This window comes from Numida meleagris, chromosome 16, assembly GCF_002078875.1.
Source record: "Numida meleagris isolate 19003 breed g44 Domestic line chromosome 16, NumMel1.0, whole genome shotgun sequence".
NCBI classification, from domain to species: Eukaryota; Metazoa; Chordata; class Aves; order Galliformes; family Numididae; genus Numida; species Numida meleagris.
The window spans coordinates 9,846,254-9,869,071 of record NC_034424.1 but is presented as its reverse complement, the minus strand read 5'-3'; the positions used below and the strand labels follow the sequence as shown (position 1 = coordinate 9,869,071).

At 47.6% G+C, this 22,818-nt stretch overlaps 1 protein-coding gene across 4 annotated transcripts in view; it reads right to left on the bottom strand.

Moving 5' to 3' along the window:
• MVB12B (multivesicular body subunit 12B) overlaps positions 1–22,818 on the bottom strand; it is a 50,061-nt gene that overhangs the window by 12,172 nt on the left and 15,071 nt on the right. For all 4 annotated transcript variants that reach the window (XM_021413690.1, XM_021413687.1, XM_021413688.1 and 1 more), the window contains 3 exons: positions 22,586–22,715; positions 22,053–22,172; positions 11,694–11,791 (listed from right to left, as the gene is read on the bottom strand). In XM_021413690.1, coding sequence (XP_021269365.1) covers positions 11,694–11,791; positions 22,053–22,172; positions 22,586–22,715 — 348 coding nt within the window. The remainder of the gene's footprint in view (positions 1–11,693; positions 11,792–22,052; positions 22,173–22,585; positions 22,716–22,818) is intronic.

Sequence of the window (22,818 nt, the reverse complement as noted above, 5' to 3'; positions counted from 1 at the left end):
AAATGTTAATAACTGCTTCCACAACTCACAGAAAAACACACAACACTGAATGCACTGCCACTGCAGCAGAGCTCGGTGCCTCCACCTGCACGCAGAACTGTGCAGGACACAGTGCTGAGGAACGCTGTGGTCTCAGCCCTAAGGAAAGTCGTTCACAGCTGCAGAGAAAAGCAGCCTGCAAGGCATCAGGAAGAGGGTGCGAGGCTTCCAGAACGAGCCGCTCCCTCCACAAGGTACAGCTAGGCCTCCTACTTCTGCACTTCTGTACACAGCCATGTAAAGAGCAGCCTGAACAGTAGATATGTGTGTGTGCTCCACACTACTGTGCACTGCGTCCCAGATGGAGCGGCACCATTATGCATCTCCAGAGCACTATGACAGCCAAACCTCAGGGGAGAAACAACAGCACCCAGCAGCTGACCACTGCTCCTCCGGGCACGTCTCCAGCTCCATTTGCAGCCCAGGGGAATGGCCCCAGCATGAGGCTCCTCAGGCTGCAGTGCAGCCTGCAGCTGCCCAGAGCTCCCCAGGAGGATCCGGCTGGGCCTCACCGCAGAGAGGAGTCCTGGCAGTGGAATCAGCCACAGCTTTTCTGTTCATCCTGAATGACATTGATTCAAAAAACAGACCTGGAATAAATTTTCATTTTTGCTAATTCGATTGTCAGCCTTGATTTTCTCTATTTCCTGCATAGCTCGCGACACAACACAATTAGTTCTGTACTGCTAGATCAAGCCCTGAAAACACTTGAGCGATACTCCTGGCTTTGATTATTTTCTCTCTTTAAATAACACGAAGGTTAAGCACTGCATGGTAATAGCTAGTGGTACCTGGGTGCTGTGGCTGCCCCACACCGCCAGCATGGAGCGACTTCAAACAAGCTCTTTGGATCGCAAGTGTTTGGGAGCTCTTGATTTTATTATTTTTTAATAAAATGTCTCCTTTGAAGTCTCTGCAACATACTGAACTTCAAAGCTCACACCTAAGCACGTGCTGCTCCCAAGCAACAGCCCTTAATTAATTAGAGCAGAGCTGATACAGCGTGGGGTGCTCACACAGCTCTGAGCAGCGCAGCGGGGCCAGGGCCGTGCTCTGAAAGAAACACAGACACTGCTCCATCACCTCCGGCTCTGACTGAAGCCAGCAGAGCCCATGGGGCCGTCACCTTGCACCGCTCGCAGCAGGCTGACAGCAACACCAGCGTCCACAACTCAGGTTGGGGTGAACAGTTGCAAAAAGCATCTGAGGAGGCACCCACAATGGCTGCAGTGTTCCCTGGCCGTGGCTGTAAATTTCCCCCTCTTGATGAGAGAAACAGCCTGCTTGGGGCGGGCTGCTTCCTCCAGCACTCGCGTTCTTGGCACCTCAGCCATTTTCAGTACTGCAGGTTGGGACCAGGGCACAGTAAAGGAACACAATGCCTTTTGTTAAGGTCTCTGGTCCTGCAAGCTTTGATTCCCCTTAGCTGACATATGTATGGCTTTTTGTAAAAACAGAGGGGAGGGGCTGCTACTGCAAGAGGCGCCAGCCCCGCACCCAGCACCACGCACAGCAGGGCAGTGCAGGGCAGTGCAGGGCAGTACATGGAGGGGCAGAGCAGTGCAGGGAGGTACAGGAGTGGTGCTGCATGAGGCGGTGCCCAGCTGCCAGCAGCTGCAGTGTGGCCAGGCCGGGGCTGGGGGGACAGTGGTGCCATGCAGCTGGCCGGGACCTCACCTCCCGATGTAATTCAATTTTTAAGTGCTCAGAGCCATTAGCTGAGCCACATATTTCTAGTGGGTAAATTTCATTTGCATATGCAAATTATATCTAAATACACTGCACCATTAATATGATCACTAATTACATAATAATAGTCACCAATCTCCACACAGATCAAACTTACAGTTTTGTAGCTATTAAGGAAATTGTGCTTTGTAATTAAGATAATCCTCATTTCCAGATGCTAATTAACTATATAATAATTAGCTTCTTTTGCTAATGCAAATTAAGTATTTTCATCCTTACTGGTAACAGAGTTGCTTATCACTTAAAGAAGAGACAACCTAGAAATAATCCCTCCTCCCCTTTAAAGGTGAAAAGGTAACTCCATTTTTATCAGTCTCGTGTGTGAATGCAAATTAGCCCTGATTAATCAAGTCACAGATAAGTGCGCCCATCTCGTAGCACGGACGGGCACGGGCAGCTCCCTCCCACCCTCCATGCAGCCCACTGGCCACACATCGGCTGCCCCTGCGCGCCTCAGCCCTGCTCCGCGATGGGACGGCCGTGCCCCGGAGCCGTGCCCAGGTCCTGTGCCGGCCCCAGCCCAGCCCCAGCCGTGGGGCTCTACCCGCCGGCAGCGGGCGGCTGGCAGCCAGCGGGGCTTTGGCAGGATTCAGTGGCGGCTGCAACGCATTCATCATCTGCTAAACCAATCCGCCAGCTCTGCACCACCATTTGTCATTAATTATGCTAATCAGCAAACCATTACTCTCTGATGACACCGCGGCACTTATTAGCTAGTTATGGCTTCTCAAAAGCACGGCTTATTGTGCATGCGAGTGCTGAGCATACATTAGCCTACAGGGAAGAAATGTCCAATTACGAAAAGAAGAAATTTGCTATTATCTCCTCCTAACAAACCAATTTAGTAATTATAAAAGTCTCTGAACTCAGAAGGATTTTTTAAGAAGAGCTGAGTGATGAAACTGGAGAATTTTGTTTGCAATAACTTGCGGAGTTGGAACTGAAGTGACAGTGTGGGAATGAGCAGTTTGTATTTTACGTAATTATAATTCCTGCACCAACTTGAAGCGATCAAAAATGCAGGGTGTATGAATCACGGCCGCGCCTGGCTCTCTCCTTAAAACCCCTCGTTATTTACTGCAGTGCATACACTCACCCAGCCCCGCGGCCCCACCGCCCCCCGCCTGCAGCAGCGCTGCCCTGGGGGGCAACTGCAGCCCCTGGAACGCGGCTGTGCCACGGGGCCCTGCTCGTCCACCTTGTTTTGTCACTGCGAGAGGAACGCTCCCAGTCTTAGAAGCTTAATATGTGTTAAGAGCTCATTAATATCATCAGAGTAAATGGGCCTATTAAAACATCTTTAAGCAATATCTGAACATAAATCTCCCTAAACTATATTTAATGACTGTACTTAAGATACATTATATGCGAGTCTTAATGAGACATTAGATAGCATTTTGGAGATTAAAATTAGAGAATCCATATAAAGTCTGTCCACTTAATGTAGCCTTAAGCTACACTGATGAAAAGCATTACTACCAAATTATTACTTCATTAGAACAAATATTTTCTAATCATTCCTGATTTATGCCATTAGTTGCTTCCCTATATATTATTTGTACATATATAAAAGTATACACAAAACAATTTTCTCGTTCTGCAGGAGACGAGAGAAATCCTGAGATTTCTAATGGCTGAGTTAATTACTTGTCTTCTTTGTACTGAGTTAAAAATAAGCACTCTTTCCAAAAGTCCATTTGCTGTATCCCCACTCTTCTAATTTAATGGAATATTTTAATTCCATTAGCCACAAGGTTGTTTCTTCAACAGTGGCCGCTCTGCTTTGCGAGGAGCAGCGGCGGGATGGGATGCTCCAGGCCCAGCCTGCAGCTCGGCCCTGTGCCACGGCCTGCAGGGCACCAGGGGCAGGGGACAGCCCCAGATGGGGACAGCCTGGTGCTGGGGACGGCTCTGCTGCAGGGACGGGCCCACCACAGGGATTACAAAATGACGCCACTGAGATCCAGCTCTCGATGACGGCGGACACAGCTCCCGGCCTGCAGCCGTCCCTAACAGAGGCCTCCCGCGTTAGAGGGAATCTGCAGCGATGAGACTGTTTTTATTTGTTCTGCCCGTGTCTTCCATCCAAAAGAGAGAACATCTCACTGTAACAATTCTGCATTTTTAATGGTGCAAATTAAGCATTCTTCATAAATAACAGCCTGGTTTTCTGCACTAGAACTCCTTTTTATTAGCAGCACAGTAACGAACAATGAGCAATGTGTTCTATTATTCTTTGTCAAATCACAAAATGCTACATTAGAATAACTCTGCCGGTCAATGTAATATAGTAGATTAAATTCAACTTCTGTGCGAAAACCACTGTAAAACAGCATGATAAGAAAGCTATAAAAAATTTAATTTTACTCCAAACTCCATCAGAAAAAAAAAAATGGTGTGAAAAGTAATTTTGCATAATCAGTACACGCCATCTGGAACAATTAACCGATTTCTATAGAACTATGAGGATCAGTCATATCTGCTTATTAAAGATCAGAAATTATACAAGTAATAAATCCTTGAAAAAACTAAGCGTACTCCCGCCTGTCAGCGCTATTTTAACTTCAAATACTGAAGAACGCCTGATAAGGCTGAAAAGAAGAGATTAATATATGCAAATTACATCCAGCATTTAAAATCCCCAACAACTGTCTCCGGTTTTCTGTCCCTTATTGCCGCCTTTATGTTTTATTCATACACCAACTCACCTGTCACTTCGTAAGCTATAATATTATGGGGGTATTATTAAACAGCATAAAGCCGTGCTTTAATTGGAAAGCTTCATTGCATTTTCCAATTATTTGGAGTAAATTAAAAGCAGATGCACATAGTTTAATAAGGAGTCTAATATCAGTTCCGGGAAATCAAAATTCATTGTCATTACTATGCCGCAATAGTTTTGCAAACTGTACTCGATTTCAGAGGTTTTGAAAAGAAAATCTGTCGGTGCAATCTGTTAATTGTCATTCGGTTAATAACTGTTTAAATATCCAAACAACAGAGCAGCTTCCTTTTTAAAAAAAATGGAACTATGGCACTCAGAAAAGCAAAACAAACACGGCACAGTGCCCGGAGGTCGCACTCCACAAAAACCGCTGTGAGCTGCACTGCGCGGCCCTGGGTTGGCCCCGGAGTACCTGCGTGGCCACGGGACCCCATCAGCACCGGCCCTGCCATTCTGCGGCTGCCGGGCCCTGCCAGCACCCCCGGGAGAAGGCACGTGGCCCTGGCGCGTGGCGGAGCCCGAGCCCAGGACAGCACGGAACGCAGGCACGGCACCTCCCGCAGCGGTCAGCAGCTTGTGGGTAACGGCACAGGGGCACAGAAAAGAGCAGCGCTGCAGCCGACACCTCCCACGTTCGTACCACTATGCAAAGACGGGATGGGGAAGACAAAGGATGCAGCTTTGGACCAGGGCAGGGTAAGCAGAGCATCGCACGTGGGCAGCACGCCGCACCTGGGCCCAGCCCGCTGAGCGCAGCGCCCGTCCCACCGCATCGGGCACAGCCGAGCTGAGCCCACCACAAACACTCCTCTGAATCCCATTAAACACAGCATTAAGCACCACATCTCCCTGCCTGGAAGACGCAGCTGCAGCACTTTACATCAGCCTTCAGTCTCCCTGCACTGCTGGTTATTAATAGAGCCTTTTGTGTTTTGATGATTATTCAGGTCTCTAAGTCCAGAGACTGGGAACTGCAGGGCAGGAGAACAGGCTGACTTTAATCCCAGCCCAGCAAAGAGGTTTCAGTGCGGAATAAAGCCCGTGTCACAACTTGTCTGCTTTTGGACTGTTCTGATTAACATTCAGTGCCACAAAAAATAAATTTAGTTCTGCTTTGATTCTTAAGAAGCGCAGCGAATGCACACGTGGGAATCTGGATCGACAGCAAAATGTAGCACAGGGCCTCCCCTCTGGAGAGCAGAGCTGGGTGTACCAAAGTGCTCCTACATAGGAGGGGATGGCAGAGCCACCAGAAACTACACGGGAAGATGAAGATAAAAGCAATTCTTGTGCAGTGAACCAAAAAATACCATCTTTCCTTTTTTCAAAATTACCTGTTTTAATAAAGCAGACACATTGTGCCAAGCGAACCATTTAATTATCTGCAAAAATGATGAAGGAAAACAATAGTTTGCAAAAATAAATGACTAACCTCTGATTAAAACGTCTGTCCTCATTACATCCAGATAAAAGATACAGTATCTTTTAAAAGAAAATGCACATTGAAGAAAAGTAAGTGGCAGTTGTAGCATAGATAACCTGATATTTTGCAACCAGAAAAAAGATGACACATGGGCACTGAGATGTAACAAAATCTTTCATTTTTCTCCCACTTCTTAATCTAGAAAGACCACTGTTTCATTTTTTCTCTATGTGGCACGTGCCATGTGGTGCTCTCGGGCTGGGCCGCTCAGCTGTGCGCTGGGGGGCGCGATCTGGAGCAGGACAGCGGAACCGGGCCCTGCTGTAAGCGATGGAGCTCAGAAAGCATGGAGGAAATGACGCTGCATAAGAGCAACACGCAAAATAAATCCTGCAAAGAAATCTACCTACAAAAAAATGACAAGTCCTCTTGCTAAGATCACTATTATCCAATACAGGAAAGTAACTTTCTCTCCCTCTAGGAATCCACTGGCTTTCATGTTTTTCCAGCTCATTATCAGCAGTTTCCATTCTCTGCTGCCTCCAGAGCTCTGCATTACACATCCATGTCAGCACAGCGCGTTCCCAAACTCTCCGTGTGTCACAGGGGCCAGGCTCCCTGCTCCCAGCAGCCTGGCGATGCAGCCCTGCCCCTCGCACAGCTCAGCTCCTCCAGGAGCCACACATGAGGGGCTGCAGTGGAGACACAGCTAGAAGCTACAAAGCAGCAAGTGTTATTTGAAACACTGTACAATAACAGGCAGCAAAGTATGCTCTGCTTGTATTGTTTTTTTTTCTGTGCAGCTTCCATATTTAAATGTTCAAAAAAAATGAAACTTGGTCACACCCAAGGGTACACAATCACCTCGTTTAGCTCCAGGTGCTGCCAGAGCAGCAATCTGCAGAGGCAGAGGGTGACATGACAGAAGTCAGGTTCCTGCCCAGAAGGTGACAGCTGGAGCAGCATTCGGACATTCGTGCACTTGTTTCAAGCACAAGATTGGTCAAAGAGGCTCTAATTATTTTGTACACACCTTCTGATGGGGCTGCGCAGAAGTAGCTGATGCACTTCATGCAGTGCAATTTCTGTCTTGACAGCCTGAGAGCATCAGACTCCAGAAGGTGCACACAGACTTTTTATATGAGGCAGTCAGAATGGGCGCGTGCTCTGCAGCAGTGCCCACAGACACCCACCTGCAGCAGGACTCAGGAGCTGACTGCAGGAAAGCCCGTGGCAGAGCTGGGGGCACTGCCAGCGGCGTGCAGGGCACGCACAGCGCCAGCGGGGGCCTCACCCCCCCATGAGCAAGGAACCGCACAGCGGGAGGCATGGTGCCAGACAGAGCCCACGGCTGAGCAGGTGGAAGCCTCATTCTGCAAGCTCAGCAACGAGTGTCCAGCAACATCCTGCCACGTGCTGCAAAAGGAATGTTAAGGCCTTGTTCCACCCCTAATTCTTTTCTCGAGATGGCAACTTGGTCACGTACGCCCAGCTTGCAGGTCAGAGCGACTCAAGCAAAACCAAACCTGGAGCAGTGCAGGAAGCCGGGAGCCACGGTCAGAGCCTGCCCTGCATCGCTGCCCCCGGCCCGCAGCCCCGGCAGCACCTGCAGCCCAACGTCCATGCCGCCAGGCTCTGCTCGCTGGCAGCCACACAGCACAGCACTTCCTGCAGGTGAGATTCCCAAGGCAGTGGCATCCCGCCCTGACGCACAGTTATTAACTTCAGAGAGCTGCAATGGCATTAAGGACCATCCAATTAGCAAGGCCTGCAAGAATATTCACACTGCTACATATCTTGGTTTCTGAAAGGGTTAAAGCTGATTATTAGCATATAATTTACAGGTCCTTTCTCCCAGGAAAGAAATAATGCACAGTAAATGCCACATTCATTTTAATAATACATGTTACAGTCTGTGCCCAACATCTGCACAAAGGTAAAGCAGACAGATTTTTTTGACGTGTCCCACTCTGCCATCCAAACACAGCCTTTTTGTTTCTTAAGTGACGGAAGGTTTAATCAAGAAAGCAGGCAATTCATCAATCGGAACAAGGCTGCTCGCACCGCCCTGACAGCGCACACATGGTTCTGTACAGAAGAAACCTGGCCACCTGTCAGCAGCACCTCTTACATCAGGATATACAAATACACCAAGCGATCAATCCTCCAGCTCTTCCCATTCATTTCTTTGTTTTCTTATTATATTTCTCTTTATGCTAGATGTTGCCCTCATTCTCTGCAGGGATAGATGGGAGACAAGGCAAGCTATGGCTGTTTATATACTATCATAAAAATTTATATACTCTTAAAGTGACTTATTTCCCTTCTATCTGAGTACCGTTATTATAAATAATTTTTCACTTCATTCAAGAATTTTCCCTATGTGTTAACATCAGGGGCTGCCTGCGAGCGCTCCCTTCTCGCTCTGTCCTTGTGGCTTCGATAAGGGAAAGCAATATGCAGCTGGATGATGCCACAGCCTGAAATGAAGGCAGTATGTAGTCACAACAACATCTTAATTAAGCTGAAGGCCATGAAGAAAGTCTGTCCCGTGAAATACCGAGCAATGTCTGCTGATAGGTTTGCCTAGAGCAGGATATCCTTCTTCCAGCTGCTGCCCACTGGAACATGCATATTACACTTGTCAGCCCTCAGCACCGTGCTCCTTGCAGCACCACGCTCTGTGCAGCATCAGGTCTATTGCAGCTCCTCCTGCAGCAGTTCTCCGTTGCAGGCTTGGAGGCATGGGCCTCCCCTCAGCATCCTGCCAGTGGCAGGTTCATCACCTGTGGTGTAGCCAGGAATCCCCCTGGTCACCCAGTGCTTAACTGCCGAGACTGGAAATGACACCAGGATGGCCAAAAGCTGTAATTACTGCTTTCAGGACCATTATTTCCTCGACTCCAGCTTTGCAATACCAATCACATTATGTGCACAGAGAAGTACAGCACGGTTCCAGTGGGGATATGGCATCTTCTACCAACACGGATGTTCAGACACAGCTGACAGCTGCAGCTCCCTTCACTCACCACAACAGGCAGAGTCCTCCCGAGTGTCACGTGCTGGGGTAGCCCTGGGTGGCTCAGGACAATGCTGAGCCCACAGCGCAGCCCTTCAGCTCCTCTGCAGCTCGCTCTCTAAAGATCCTATCCCCTTCTCACCACAATTCAGACCAAGGCAACACCAGAACTTGGAGATAAGAGCCTGCCCATAATGGCTTTTGTTTCCCTGAGCCAGAAACAGGAGCCTTCCATTTTGCCAGGAGCCAAGAGAGGGAGCCAGCAGCTCAGGTGCACGTCAGCAGCACCCGTTCCCCACCACTCCCCGCTGCCACCTCCCTGCACTGCCAGGACCCCTCCCCAGGCCCCAGCCCAGGAGCACTCAGGGCAGCAGTGCAGAAGCACTCATAAATTTCCTGTTGCCATGGCACTGCAGTGAGACACCAACATTGCAGCACAGATAAAAGGGACTGGCTGAGAACTGCTCCGACATAACAGGAAACTTCTGACTGGTTTCCACCACATGCCTTGGGGTTAATCTGCCTCGGTAAGGTTTTAGTACGCAGAGGGAATTGTCCCAGCACCTCATCACAGCTGCTGACAAGGCTGCGGCGGTCAGGAGGTACGCATGAAGATCCCTGCCAACACAAAGGATGTTTCGTATGACAAAAGCCTTTCTTCAGAAATGTCCCCCAGCTGCAATAGCCATTACACTACATGTACGCACAACAACTTGTGTAACAACACGCCTGGCAGAGAACGTGCAGCTGGGGGGAACAAACCCAGTCATATACTTTGAGTGAAATGCGTTTGTGCAAATGTGGAGGACTAACGCCATGCCTAGTTTTGTAGGTCTGCTTTACGCTTTGCCTATAACTATCTTGTAAAACATTCCGGATATTTGCAGAATGGGTTGTTTTTCCGGGCTGCTCATGCTGCAAGCAGAGGCAGTCTGCAGGCAGTCCCAGAAGCAGGGTCGTGCCCAGCAACACTCGAGCGGAACCGCTGCCTCCACTAGTGCCTTTGATGCTGTATCAGAAGAGAAAACACAGCTCTGCTATCCTCTGCGCAGGATGGCCTCGTGAGCATGAGAACAGAACGTGCTTTCCCTTACATTTCTAAATCTATTAGGGCAGGAAAGTAACAAGAAAAACGAGTACTGACAAGAATTATGCCACTGTTATATTCCATCTATTTAGGAACCTGAAGCTGCAGTTTCAGTCAGAGATTACCTCTTAAATAACCCTTTGATTATGGTACATGAATTAGTGCCATGTTCCCATGTAAGAAGTGTCACTCACTATTAATGGAAAGGACCTGTGAATGGAACATTTTTGCCACCACCTCTTCTATGATCATGCACAAGCAGTGCCTATTGTACAGCCCACCAAATCCACTGCTGCTGCTTCTGAGTTTCCAGGCTGCCCTGGGAATCTGCTTCAGTCAGGTGAAGGGAGTTCACTTTCATTAGGTTTTGACAGAGACAGGATTAAAGCCAATATTTTTCTTCCCTTGCAAAAATGTCGTAACAAAGAGAAAACTGCTACTAAGTGTGTTTCTACTGTGGCTATCACAATATCTGTTCAGGTGTAACAGTGCTCAAAAATAATTTTAAGGAAAAATCTCCTGCACTGCTTAGCTGAATTAGAGCACAGGAAAGCCCCATAAGACGACAGGCAGGTGAAATGTACTCCTGTGCAGCAGCTGCACACAACATACTTATTTAGTTTGCAGAACCCGAAGTCCTTTTGCTGTGCTTTGTTAATAGCTTCCAGAGTGCAGAGCTCTCAGCACATGCAGGAGAGACTGAAGTGCGGCTCTGTAGAGCATCACTACCTCTTCATGCTGGGCCCCAGAAGCACACTGCATTCCTTCTCAACACTCTAATCTTCCAAGAAATCATGCACTTAAAGGCAGGACCTCTTCAGAAGAGCAGAGCGGTCAGGGACAGCTCAACGGGGACCCTAGCTCCAAAACAAACCCACCACGTGGTCCTGAAGCACAGTAATAAATTACCTATACTCACATGGGCAAAGGTTTGGGCTTGAGCTTTACCACTGCATTTAAACACACATCTTCCCTACAGACTATGTAAAAATAAAAACCAGCAAAAATATTCATAGGCAGTTCCACACCAGCATCTGGAAACTATCACCAGCTCTAGTATTAGCATACCAGCCTGGATTAGCAATCGGAGAGTGTCACAGCTAGAGAGAGCGTATAGTTCTTAAAAGTCAAGCAGAACAATCCGTATCCTAATTTCATCTAAACTTCATCTCCATGTCTGACTACAAATTTGCACTAATGTCACTGTTTTTAACAAGTATGCTGCATGTAGCAAAGAAACGCGTGCATGAAAACTCATCCTTGTAATGCAGGATGAGCCCCCTGGGACACGTGCTGAGAAGTGTGACACAGCTCACCTGTGAAGGTCATGAAAAAGCTGAGAAGCAAGGTTTCTGCCAGTGTTGCTTTCACCAGATCTCTCACCTGGAGCCACTGTGGGCAGCTGCGTCCCTCCCTGAGGGCTGCCATCTCCTCAGCAGTCAGTAACGCCTGCTGCTAACAACACTCCTGCCCAGGCGTTTTGTAGTCCCCCTGCATTCCTGGTGCGCGATGCTTAAATGGCATCTGCACAGATGTGGAGGTGCATTTCACAGACACCACCCACCTGCCATTCATGCAAACAAGCCTGCTTTAACTTGGTTAACCTTCTGGTTACTGAGAAACAGAGAAAACATGGTGTGCGCCAGCTTACCTGATATGGCATACAGGTTTGAGTGCTGGTGCTCCAAGTCCAGGCGGCTGCTGTGACTTTTGCCTCGAAAGCTAGCAGGAAGTGTCAGTGAGATATGCCTGAAGAAGAGAAGGTGGGAAAAGGAGACAAGGTTACTGCAGAGCAGAAGATGTCACCATTGGCCACAGTGGCTCTTGAGGTGCCCCAGGTGTGCTGCCCACTCCCTGTCTCGCTGCAGAGCAGTCAAATGCTACCCATCACCCTTGCTGCAGGCAGCAGTGAGTGTGCCCTGCAACTCAAACCTGTTTTTTTCCTAATACTGATCTCAGGTCCACGTGAATTTTTATGAAACATCACTAATCTTCTGGATCACGTTGCCACATGCAATGAAGACTCCCTCCACATAGCAGGGCTCAGTCTGGCACAAATGCAAAAGCAGTGGCCAATACCTCGCCCAGCAGAGCTGCCCACCCGCAGGGTACCCAGCGCTGCCTGCTGCCAGGGAATGCAGCACTCTGTGCTGCAGCTGCAGGAGCCCTGGATATTCTCCAGCAGCGATCAGACCCATGTTCTCAGTCAGCAGGTTTTATCTTTTGAGCAAATCATCTGGAAACTGTCTGCCTTACTAACAAGGCAAATTTTGCGAAGAACCACATATTTTTAGATCTTGATGCAGCTGATGGTGAACAGTGTGGATAAAATAAGAAAAAGCAAAAATCAGTTTGAATTTGCTGCGCTTCCCAGAGCTATTTCTAACAAAAAAGATGGTGTGAAAATATTTTCAAATTTGGCTAACAGTGTTCTGTTAAAACACAATCCGTATGGGGCTCTGCCAGCAGAGGCAGTTTGTCATGGATGCGCTGTAAACCAGAGGAGTGCTGCCTGCAGGCATTGCAGGCTCCTCATTTGTTCGAGTTTTTTGTCCATTTTGTTTTTTTTTTAATAGCAGAATCCTAAAACATTTTCTGAGACATTAAAACAGCCAACAGAAAGATCTTCTGAAATTCGCTTGCTGGTACTGAGGATGGTTTTCGTCATACCTAAACAAAGCAGTAGGAAATGCTCTAGACATAAGCAAGGCAGATCTACTTGAAAAAAGTCAATTTCTACGCAGAGTATTTTTAGAAGTTCATCCCAGCACTTGCTGCGAGAGGCTTCACCTTTCTGTACGTGCAGCTCCCACTGGCCAACAAGCACCAAGCGCCGAGCCCAGCACCGCTGCCAGCCCGGGCCCACATGCAGCACAGCGAGCACTGTTTGGGCTGCCACGTGCAGCAGTGCTGCCCCAGCGTCCCCACAGCCACACTCTGCCCCAGGGCCGTACTGCAGCATTTGTCACCTCGCCCTGGCTGTGCTGTGTGGGGCTATGGCCAAGAGACGGAGGAAACGACTGCTGCAATGAGATCGGTTCTCTCCCTCTCCTCCCGTTTTTTAAAAGCATGACATTGTAGGGAAAAAATGGGAAACAAAGTCCAATTTATTTTAAATTAATGCAAACTTTGGCCAAGATCGATATAACTTATACCCAGTAAGTTGATTGCATAATGAATTTTCCTTATGCATTGTGAAAGCCAAATCATTTTGCATTGTAGAAGACAGAAAAAAGAAAAGAAAGAAAGAAAAAAGAGAGGCTGCCATAGAAAAGCAAGAAAATCCCAATTACAGAGTCCCCAAGTTCCTAAACACATATCGTGAAAGTATGTGCAGCTCTGCGGCATATGGCAAATCAATTACTAGTTTAAATTTTAAAACAAAAACATGGTAAATGTGTTGCAGAAATAATCAAGAACAACGGTTTGGTTTAGATTACAGCGGCCACTAGAGTTTTGAATACAATTAATCATCATTCCAGGCAATGGGAAGCCATATTGACACTTATTCCTAATTTGAATATTTAATTAGGGTGAAGTTCTTCATCAAATTATCACAGAACTGGGAGGAAAGCCTGAAAGATTTAAACAATTACTGCTTTAACCCCTCACCAGCTGCTCACCTGCAAGCACAAGAGCCTCTCCCCCGTGCCTCAGAGCTGGAACACACTCACGCCATGCAGGGACAGAACCCACGGCACCACGGCTGCCCCCGTACCACAGGGCTCTGCCTGCCCTGCTCCTCTGTCAGAGCAAACCTTCCTCAGATCTCCAAATCTCAGCACCAAGGGATGTTCCAAGGCAGTGTTTTTTTGGAACGAATGGAAGGCTGTGCCCAGAGCCCCTGGCAGGGCTGTGTGCCGCAGGGTGCCCGGGATGCTCCTGGAGCCCTGGCCCCTCCTGCAACCCGCACCGGCCCTTCGCGTGCTGTGTGTGTCCATATAAGAAAACCCCTTTTAATGAGAAGCAATATAGTTATGAACTCTCTAGAGCCATAATTAGAGCAAACTAATTGAAGTTGTGTTTTGACACACTTTCCAAATTCACGGGTGCTGCATGACATATTCACAACACTACTGCTGCACAGCCATGGTGACAGCAGAATCATTAGGCTAATAACGCTTATTTGCATTCTTATCATGCCAGCAGCACGCCGTTAAATACTGCTTCACCAGTGCTCGCTCACTGAGAAAGTTTCCACTGAAAGATATTAACAGTAATTATGAGTACTTCAGTGGAATCTCTAATGTCAAGGAATGGCAACTCACGTGAACTATCCCAGTGCCAATTATTTTCTGTTTCAAACTATCAAAAAAGCGATTTCTGCCACCCCCACACTAAGGCAGGGGGTGTGGAGCTGCTGTCCTGCAGCAGCAGCAGCAGGAGAAGGAGGAGGGCAGGCAGCGCCCACTGCGGGAACACACACTGCTCCCCCACAGGTTAAGAGAGGGATTAAAAACGTGTTTTTCCCCAGGATGTTATAATTTCAAGGCAATTTAGGAAGAAACAGCCACACCACCACAATTCAGGACAGGTTAGATTTAATTACTCTCTTCATTTTAGTTTTTATTTGTTAAATCAATAGAAAGTGTCTACATGCAGCAGCACCAGACGCAGCACGCAATGAGAGGCTCTATGGATGCAAGCAGAGAAGGTCTGAGGTCTGCACACATCATGGCCCTTTTTGAACATTTCTAGACAGAAACGTATAAAACAGGTCCAGGAATGGCCAACAGCTCCAAACCAGTAATCAGGGACTGTCTGCGCGGAGGTGATGAACTGCTTTTGAAGTTAGGGAGAAAGTACTCATAAAAAGTAACAAAAGAGCACAAGGGGAAATTCCAGATATCAAAGGATGCTTCATAATTCATATAAAAATATCAACAACACATAGCAAAAGAACAAGGGTAGGCGTTTGGTCTCCAACTGGATTAGATGAAGGCAGCAGAGGAATCAGGCAGCAGCTCGGGAGCTGCCCCACACAGAGCACACACTGCAGCCCCAGGGCCGGGCCTGCACCGCGCGCTCGTGCGAGGCCTTACAAGCGAACTGAGAGAGGTGCTGCAGGTACCGCAAAGCCCCACAGGAATACCCCAAAATAAAAAGAACTTATCTTCCCTAACCAATGGATTATGCAAAGATCATGAAAAACTGAGGATAGAAAGATTAAGCCGAAGCTGTAGAAAGGCAAAAAAACACCTACAAAAAACTAATGTCTGTACTTCTCAAGAAACACAATCCATGTGAAAGCTTTGCCTGTGGGTAGAGGAAAAAGCCTGCTTCTAAGGAGCAAGCCGCAGGCTTGTCACTGCAGGGTCGGGGCCATCTGCACCACTGCCCACTTGACCAGAATGGATTTTCCAAACCGTGGCTTACAAAAAGCACCACAACAGATACCTATGGCTCCGGCGGTGTCCAGAACCCCATCCACAGCATTTCTTCACAGCCCTTAACTTTTACTGTGCTCAGGCCCTGCACTGCCAGAACACCTACCTCATACCCCAAAGAACTGCAGTGAAAAACAAAACTGTGCAGCAGGAACCACCTCGGGTAATGGACTCCATTCCAGACAATCTATTCTAATCGTGTAAACCAAATATTTAAATACTTTCTAAAACCTTGCTGACCCTTTGCCTAAAACAAGCACCATATGGGCTTTGCAAGCATTTCATCTCATTCCAAACTACTAAAATATCCTGTTTCTCCAAAATCAATGAGAACCGGTGGAGCCAGATTAAAATTTTATAAAAGCCCAAACGCGTGAGAGAATGAAAAAGGGAGTGAGCGATTCTTTCCACCTTCACATTCAACCACTTCGTTTTCTCAGCGGTGAGAAGGAAGAGGCCCATCCTGCACCCTGCCCAAGGCAGCGCGCTGCGTGCCCGCACCCTGGGGAGCACATGGAGCGCGGCCCCGCTGCCATGCCACAACCAGAGCCCCGGGGCCGTGCGCAGCCGCACCCGACCACGCTCACACAGGAGTGCGACCTGCAGACCGGCAGCCAGAACGTACGGCTCAATGTGAATGAAGCTCCTGCAGCTCCTCCGTATGGAGATTAACTCAGATCAGAGAATATAAGTAACCAAGATGGAACAGCTGCCAAACGATAGAAAAAGACCAACAAGTTTAATTTACGCTGCTTGAAAGTCTGACCCGTAGCCCATTAAATTGTTACGGGCAGAGGATGGCACCCAAGCACTCAGCCCTCGTGCTGCAGGCACAGCGCGCTCATGAAGCCGCAGTTGGGCTGAGCAGTGCAGCGTCTCCGGGGGCCGTGGTGGGAGCAGCGCAGCCTTCCACAGCCCTCAGCGTGCGCCCCGGGGCCGCGAGCTCTTTGGAAATGAAGAAGTAGGGTAAAACTGCCAAACAGCAGAAATTCTCCAAAAAGATACACTAGGTGCAGCACACGTTTCCTGGGATAGGACTTTAAATTCTGCCAAATTAATCAGAGCGGAGCCTGGGACCATGCCAAGCAGAGTCCCCCGCTGCCCCGCACCACCAGCACACAGCCCCGCACCGAGCAAATACCCCTGTAAAGACTCATCTGGGAAGAGCACATTGTCAGCACTTTGCCAGTAATAAATAATGACAGTCCAAACACTTTACTAAAAGCAATAAACTCGAGAAGTGTTTTGGAAAATGGTGAAAGTGATTGATTTAAAGAAGGAAATATCTGAACACAACCACATGCACTTCGGGGTGAAAGCACAGATTACAAATCAACAGTGGCAGAGATCATATTAAATAGGAAACAACATACAAGTTTTAGGGAAAAAAAATGCTCAATTCCCCCATAGGGCTTATTTAACAACCGAGAACATAGCTTCTTTGAATGAATACCTTTGGTTCGTATTTAATGACTCTACACCATACCCTAAAGAAAACATGCCTTCAGGAATATTACTATAGCAGGAGCAGAGCTCTATAAAGAAAAATGATTCTAAGGATATTGAAGCCTCTTCACCTAGAGCACTCCCCCAAATTTTTCAATGCATCCTCAAAATCAGCTAAATCAATCAAACTTTTCCTAACTACAGTAAACGTTCCTCTTTCTGAAGTGCTACAAGGGAATCTTGTGCCTGGAAACCACTCATATTGTTTAAACATTTTTTCCTAATCATCGTTTTCTGCCACTAAAACATACTGGACTGCAACCAATTTTTGCACGTCTTCATCCAGCTGAGTTGGATGCAAGCCATACAGTCAGTGTAGTTTCATAACAAATTCCTTATGGGAAGCAGACTCTGGATAAACGTACGCCAGTGCTGCTCACCCAGTCAAACAAGGCACCGGGTCCGTGCTCACACAGCGTACACACAGCACACATCTGCCTGTAAGTTTGCTTCTCACTGTAGTGACGGCAGTGGGTCTGTGGAAGATGCTTCCTCCAAGGTTCAACTGAACGTTTGTCTCACTGGTTTCTATCCAAGCCTACGATGCCATCCCAGTCCCAGTGCCATCCTTGGTCTCTTACAGGGTAAATAATTTAAAAACAAGAATATTTGGCTGCATTTCATGATTCAAGTGATCTGAGCATTCAAGTCAAAGAACAGATTTTATTAGTTGCAAATTAGTTTCATCAAAAGAGCTCTAGAGTAAAACTTATTTGAAAAATGTATCTCCATCCAGAACAAATGGCTTTGTAGAGGGACTGGACTGACAGAGCTCTCTCAGACAAGCTTCTGAATGGCTTCCAGTCAAATCAAAGCCATCCACCCCAAAGCACTCTTTACATGGCAGTGTTTCATTCAGATAAAGGACTTGGAGGCAGACCCCTTGCTGCTGAAGCGCCCTGGCCACCAGGCTGCCAGCAGGGTCTGTCCTTGCTCAATGGCAGCTTCATGAAGTCCCAGCTGTGCTCCTCACTGGAACAGGCAAGTGCTGAAACCTCAAAACCTTCTCCTCTACAGAGTCTTCAACAAAACTGTTTTAAATGTCTTAAAGATAAAGTTAACGCTGTTATTTCTAAATATTTTTGTTGCTACTTACAAACCTGGGAAAGCAAGGCCTCCACTTGCCCGCAGTTAGCCCACTGCACAGAGCGGGGCTGACGTGCCACTAGGCCGAGGCACACGGCTGCTTTATTAGCTGCCACCTCTTGCACGTCATCAGCCTGCAGCAGGCAGCCACACGCTGATCGCTTTTCAAGCCCACAAGACAAAGTTCAAACACCATTAATAAACCAGTTTGAAAATCTGACTTCTCTGTCTGGTGACGGGGACGGGCTGGAGCCCCTGAGCCCTTTGGGTGGGCCCCAGCAGCAGCTGCCCAGCCCCTCGCTGCGGGCTCAACCTGCAGGCCAAGAGCAGCCCAGGCCCTGCCATGGCCACACGGCACAAAGATGCCGGCGGCAGCAGCTCCTCCTCCCAGCACGCCGCAGGTGACAGCCCCGCACGCCGTGTGACAGAGCGGCTCCCGGGTCAGCGACAATCGACATTTTCAAAACCTGACATCAACAAGTAAAAGTTGTGACTGAATCCCGGTCTCTCCAAGAAGAAGATTGAACGCCTGTGACACATCATCTGCAATCAGAGTGCTCCATTTCCCAAAGTATCTGTCACAGATTGATAACATCCACACACAAAGTTAAGTGCAATTATGTCTGTCACTGCAAAGCACCCTTCAGCGGCGCTGACTGACATCTGCTTGCAGCTGACAAACGGCCGCAGCCCGGGCGGTGGTGGTGCTCCACGGCTCCCGAAGGGCTGCACACACCGCAGGAGCTGCAGCTGCCAAGGGAGTCACAGGGGAAAGCGAACGGAGGTCAGCGCTGGGCTCACAGGAGCTGGGGAGCTGATCCAGCTGGAAGTGGACTGAGGAAGAAGGGAACATTGCACAGCAGCCCTCTGCCAGCCAGTGAGGATCTTGAGCCCTGAGGCACTGCTTATGTGCTGCTGACGTGCATTCCTGCAGGTCCCCAACACAAGCACTGCAGTCACTGACTCGCAGGCTGGATGAAACAGAAGCATGCCAAAGGCCAGGTGAATGGCCTGTTATTGGCACCTCTCCTGTGGGAGCATTACCTACCGTTGCCCAAAATGCAGTCACAAGCAGAAGCGTCACTGTTAGCGCTGGAGGCCACATGCCTCACAGTGGTGGAACTGAAGACACTCACAATGAGCATTCACTGGTGACTCAAGTCAACAGGAACAGCTCTTTAGTAGCAGCCTTCCAGGATGGGAGTCTCCAAAGGCATTTCTCCAGGCTGCCGTTAATGCCAAGGGGCTGTCACAGGATTTGGACAGAAAAGGCAGTAAAGGAGCTTGATGCCTTGCAGAACAGCACAGCATGCCATCCTTGCTGGGGCGTGCTGCAGCAGCCATTAGAGACCACTGAGCCAGATGCCTGCAGTATGGAACACCAAGAAGTAGCCAGAAAATAACATGTGCAGTCCAGCAAGAATATCAAACAAAGCTTCCCCTTGTGCAGCTCTGATGTGAGCCATAACCCCTCGGCACAGAAAGGAAGCAGTGTTCTGCCAAGTAGCAAGCTGCAGAGGTCAAACTTGTGACACAGAACAAAGCTCCAATGAGCCTCCATTGATGGCCATCAGCAACCTGCATCAAGGACCAGCAGAGCGAACATGGCTGGTATGAAAACAAAAACCTCCTGCTGTAAGGAGCTCTCCCCAGCAGACAGGTTTGCTGTGCAGAAGCTCAATGCTGTGTTTTACATGTTTAGTTTATACCTAGAGTTAACAATTGCTCAGAAGAACCCAAGCACGACATCTTGATTTAAAATTGTTTTATAACGCTAGCCAGCAACTGAAGAGAACAGCACAAATACCTGACTGGCCTAACAGCTGGATCTCCTCAGAGCTCCATTTTGCACTGCTTGCCTGTTTGGTCTTAGCACTCACAGTAGCAGAGCAACTCACTGCTGTTCCTGTCAGAATTCATCCACACAGAATAAAATGGCAAACTGGCTACCGCTGTAATCGTGTATCTCTATGGTGATGTAAAAATAAGAGGTTACTTGTGACTACAATCTTCCACAAACATTAAACTTGAGTAACTTACCACACTGCTGATATAGCATTAGAAAAGGCTTCTCGAGTAGCATGCGTTTCCCGTAATAATGAAATATTCACAGAGTGCTCCCTTATATATATTTCTATTTCTTAAAAAATATATTGAATAATAAATAATCAGAGTAAAAAACAGACATGAAAGATGCTTTGAATGATCAGGCTGGTGGTGTAAAAGTTCTCTCTAAATCACACGGTGGGCATGAGAGCGGAGCTGACGACAGACAGGTGGTTTTTACTAGGAGGCATTAATGTAACATTCAATTATTCCACTGCATACTGGCTGTTTTAACTCAGCCAAATTAGAATACATTTTATATTGACTATTTTGACATTTGCTTTATTTGGCAAGTAAAACAAAACCGATCCAATTTCCTTGCAGCCATTGTAAACCATAAACTGTACAACAAGAGGTTATAAAATATATAAGCCTTGTAAACACTTCTTTTCAGACTGTTGCTGATGCTCTGAGCTCTAATTCTGGCCCTGTTCCCAATAGCTCTGAAGCTGTTCTGCAGCCTTCCCTGCTCAGCTATAAAGTGACCCTTCCACACTTAGTGATTAAGGACTGCCATTGACATTCTCTCGCTATGATAATTTTTCTCTTTATTGTGGAAATTTGCCCAGGCAGGAATTTTCTGCAGATAGAAAATGAAGAGAGAGCTGCGCTCTAAAATCAGGACATCTCTCTCTCTGATCTTGCAAGGCCCTTGCCAGCACACAGCTTATGACCAGCGGAGTTTCGAAACAATGCAACAGCTCCTGGTGAGACAGGAGAACGTCCCCAGAAGCCTGATGACTTTTCACCTCTTCTGCCTACATTTCTATTCAGGATACAAGGCAGCAGCTCTGTTTGCACAGCACCTGGCAAGGAAGGACAGCAAGCAGGGTGCCGAGGCATGGCTGGTGACTGAGCAAAACTCTTGGTGAAAAAAGCACCCAAACTCTTTGGAGAAGACAAAGAGAAACCATAAGGCAGCAGATTTAAGTCTGGGGTGCAGGTGAGGGCTCTAATATGCACACCTGCTGTATAAATATACCCAATAGGTTTTTCAGGAACAGTTGAAAGCAATTTAAAAGCATCATTCTCTGGAACAATGGTGACCTTTGTATACAGCTTCCCTGGAATTACTCTTTGTTGTCTCCTTTGAAGTTCTAGCTCTCAGCAGTTACTGTCATACTGTAAACATACTTGCAGTACACCAAATGACTAATGCAAAAATATGTATTTTGCTCTACTAAGCAAAAACCCAAAGGGACCCGTAGAAAATATGCTGATCCCTGGCAATGGCTGGGCCAGGAGTTCAGTGTGACCAGCCTCACCAGTAGAAGCCGATCTTACATGACTGTGCTTTCACATCAAATCCAGGAGTATAAATCGCTCAGTTTAACATCTGTCTAGGTTGGTTTGTTGCTTAACAACACTGTTTTCTCCAGAGAAATCCAGCAAGTTAAGCTGTCATTATAGGACTACTATTATATGTTAAGTATACTTGCGCATACATTTGTACACACACAGATATTCTGTAACACAGAGAAAACAACCTGGACAGACACTGTGCCAGCATCTGCCCAAAACTGCTGCTCTTGTCATTCACTGCACAGTGAACAGTCTGCTCTGCACACTCAATGTCAACTGCAAAACTGAAGCATAGTGGATGGGTTCAAGAAACAAAAAAATAGGGCTACTACTTCAAAGCACGAGTGGACTGATTTTGAAGAATGAGCAGAACTTGTCTCCCTACGCATTAAAGATTGTATGCGTACTTCTCCTTCTCTTTGGTCAAGGAGACAGAAATCAGCTTGCCTACAGCTCTGGCCCACCCTCTGGGGTAACTCACACGTACGTTGAAACTACCAAGTATACCACGCAGTTATTCATAATGAGGCGGTGCCCCTGGTTTTGATTCCACCATGCAAGGCTCTTCACAACAATATGCCATGCTGCACAAAGCAGAAGGGGCTGGAAAGCAGAAAACTCACCTTGGCAGGCTGGGAGCTGGTGTTGGAGATGGCGCCTGGGAAGGCGCAGCAGGCTGTGAAGACTCATGGTTGCGGGGAACTCTGCCCATCCGGTACCAGATGCCCATGTTGTTCAGCTCGCTGCACAGTCAACACAGAAGACATTAATGGTGCATACATGCACAACTATCAAGCACAGATAAATTTCATAATCATCTCTGTTAGCAAGAACTAGTTTTATTGAAAAAACAACAAAATCATAGAATCACCAAGGTAGGAAAAGACCTACAAGATCATCCAGTCCAACCATCCACCTATCACCAATAGTTCTCCCTAAGCCATGTCCCTCAACACAACCTCTAAACATTCCTTGGAAACCTCCAGGGTCAGTGACTCCAGGTTAACTAGTTCCCACATCACAATCAGTAACACTTGTACTCACACGGACCTTTCCAGTTCTTATAAACACCTACTTAGTAATTACAGGAAGATAAGGCTCTTAGCCTTGCTACAACTGAAAATATGGGAGCAGCTTCAGGAGTAGGGGTACTTACCCTATGAACGTATACTGAGGAGGGGCTTGCTTAGATCTCCCCAGGATTCGGATATCACAGATAGCTGCCTCTGTAGAATCTCGAGGGATAAATTTAATGCACAGCCTCTTCTTTCTGAAAGCTATTTCTTCTGCAAAAACAACACAGGACAGAGGTTTTTTGTTTGGCTTTTTTATGCAAGATCAGGGTAAAAATGTTATTTCTTGTCTCTCCAGATACTAGGCAGATAATCA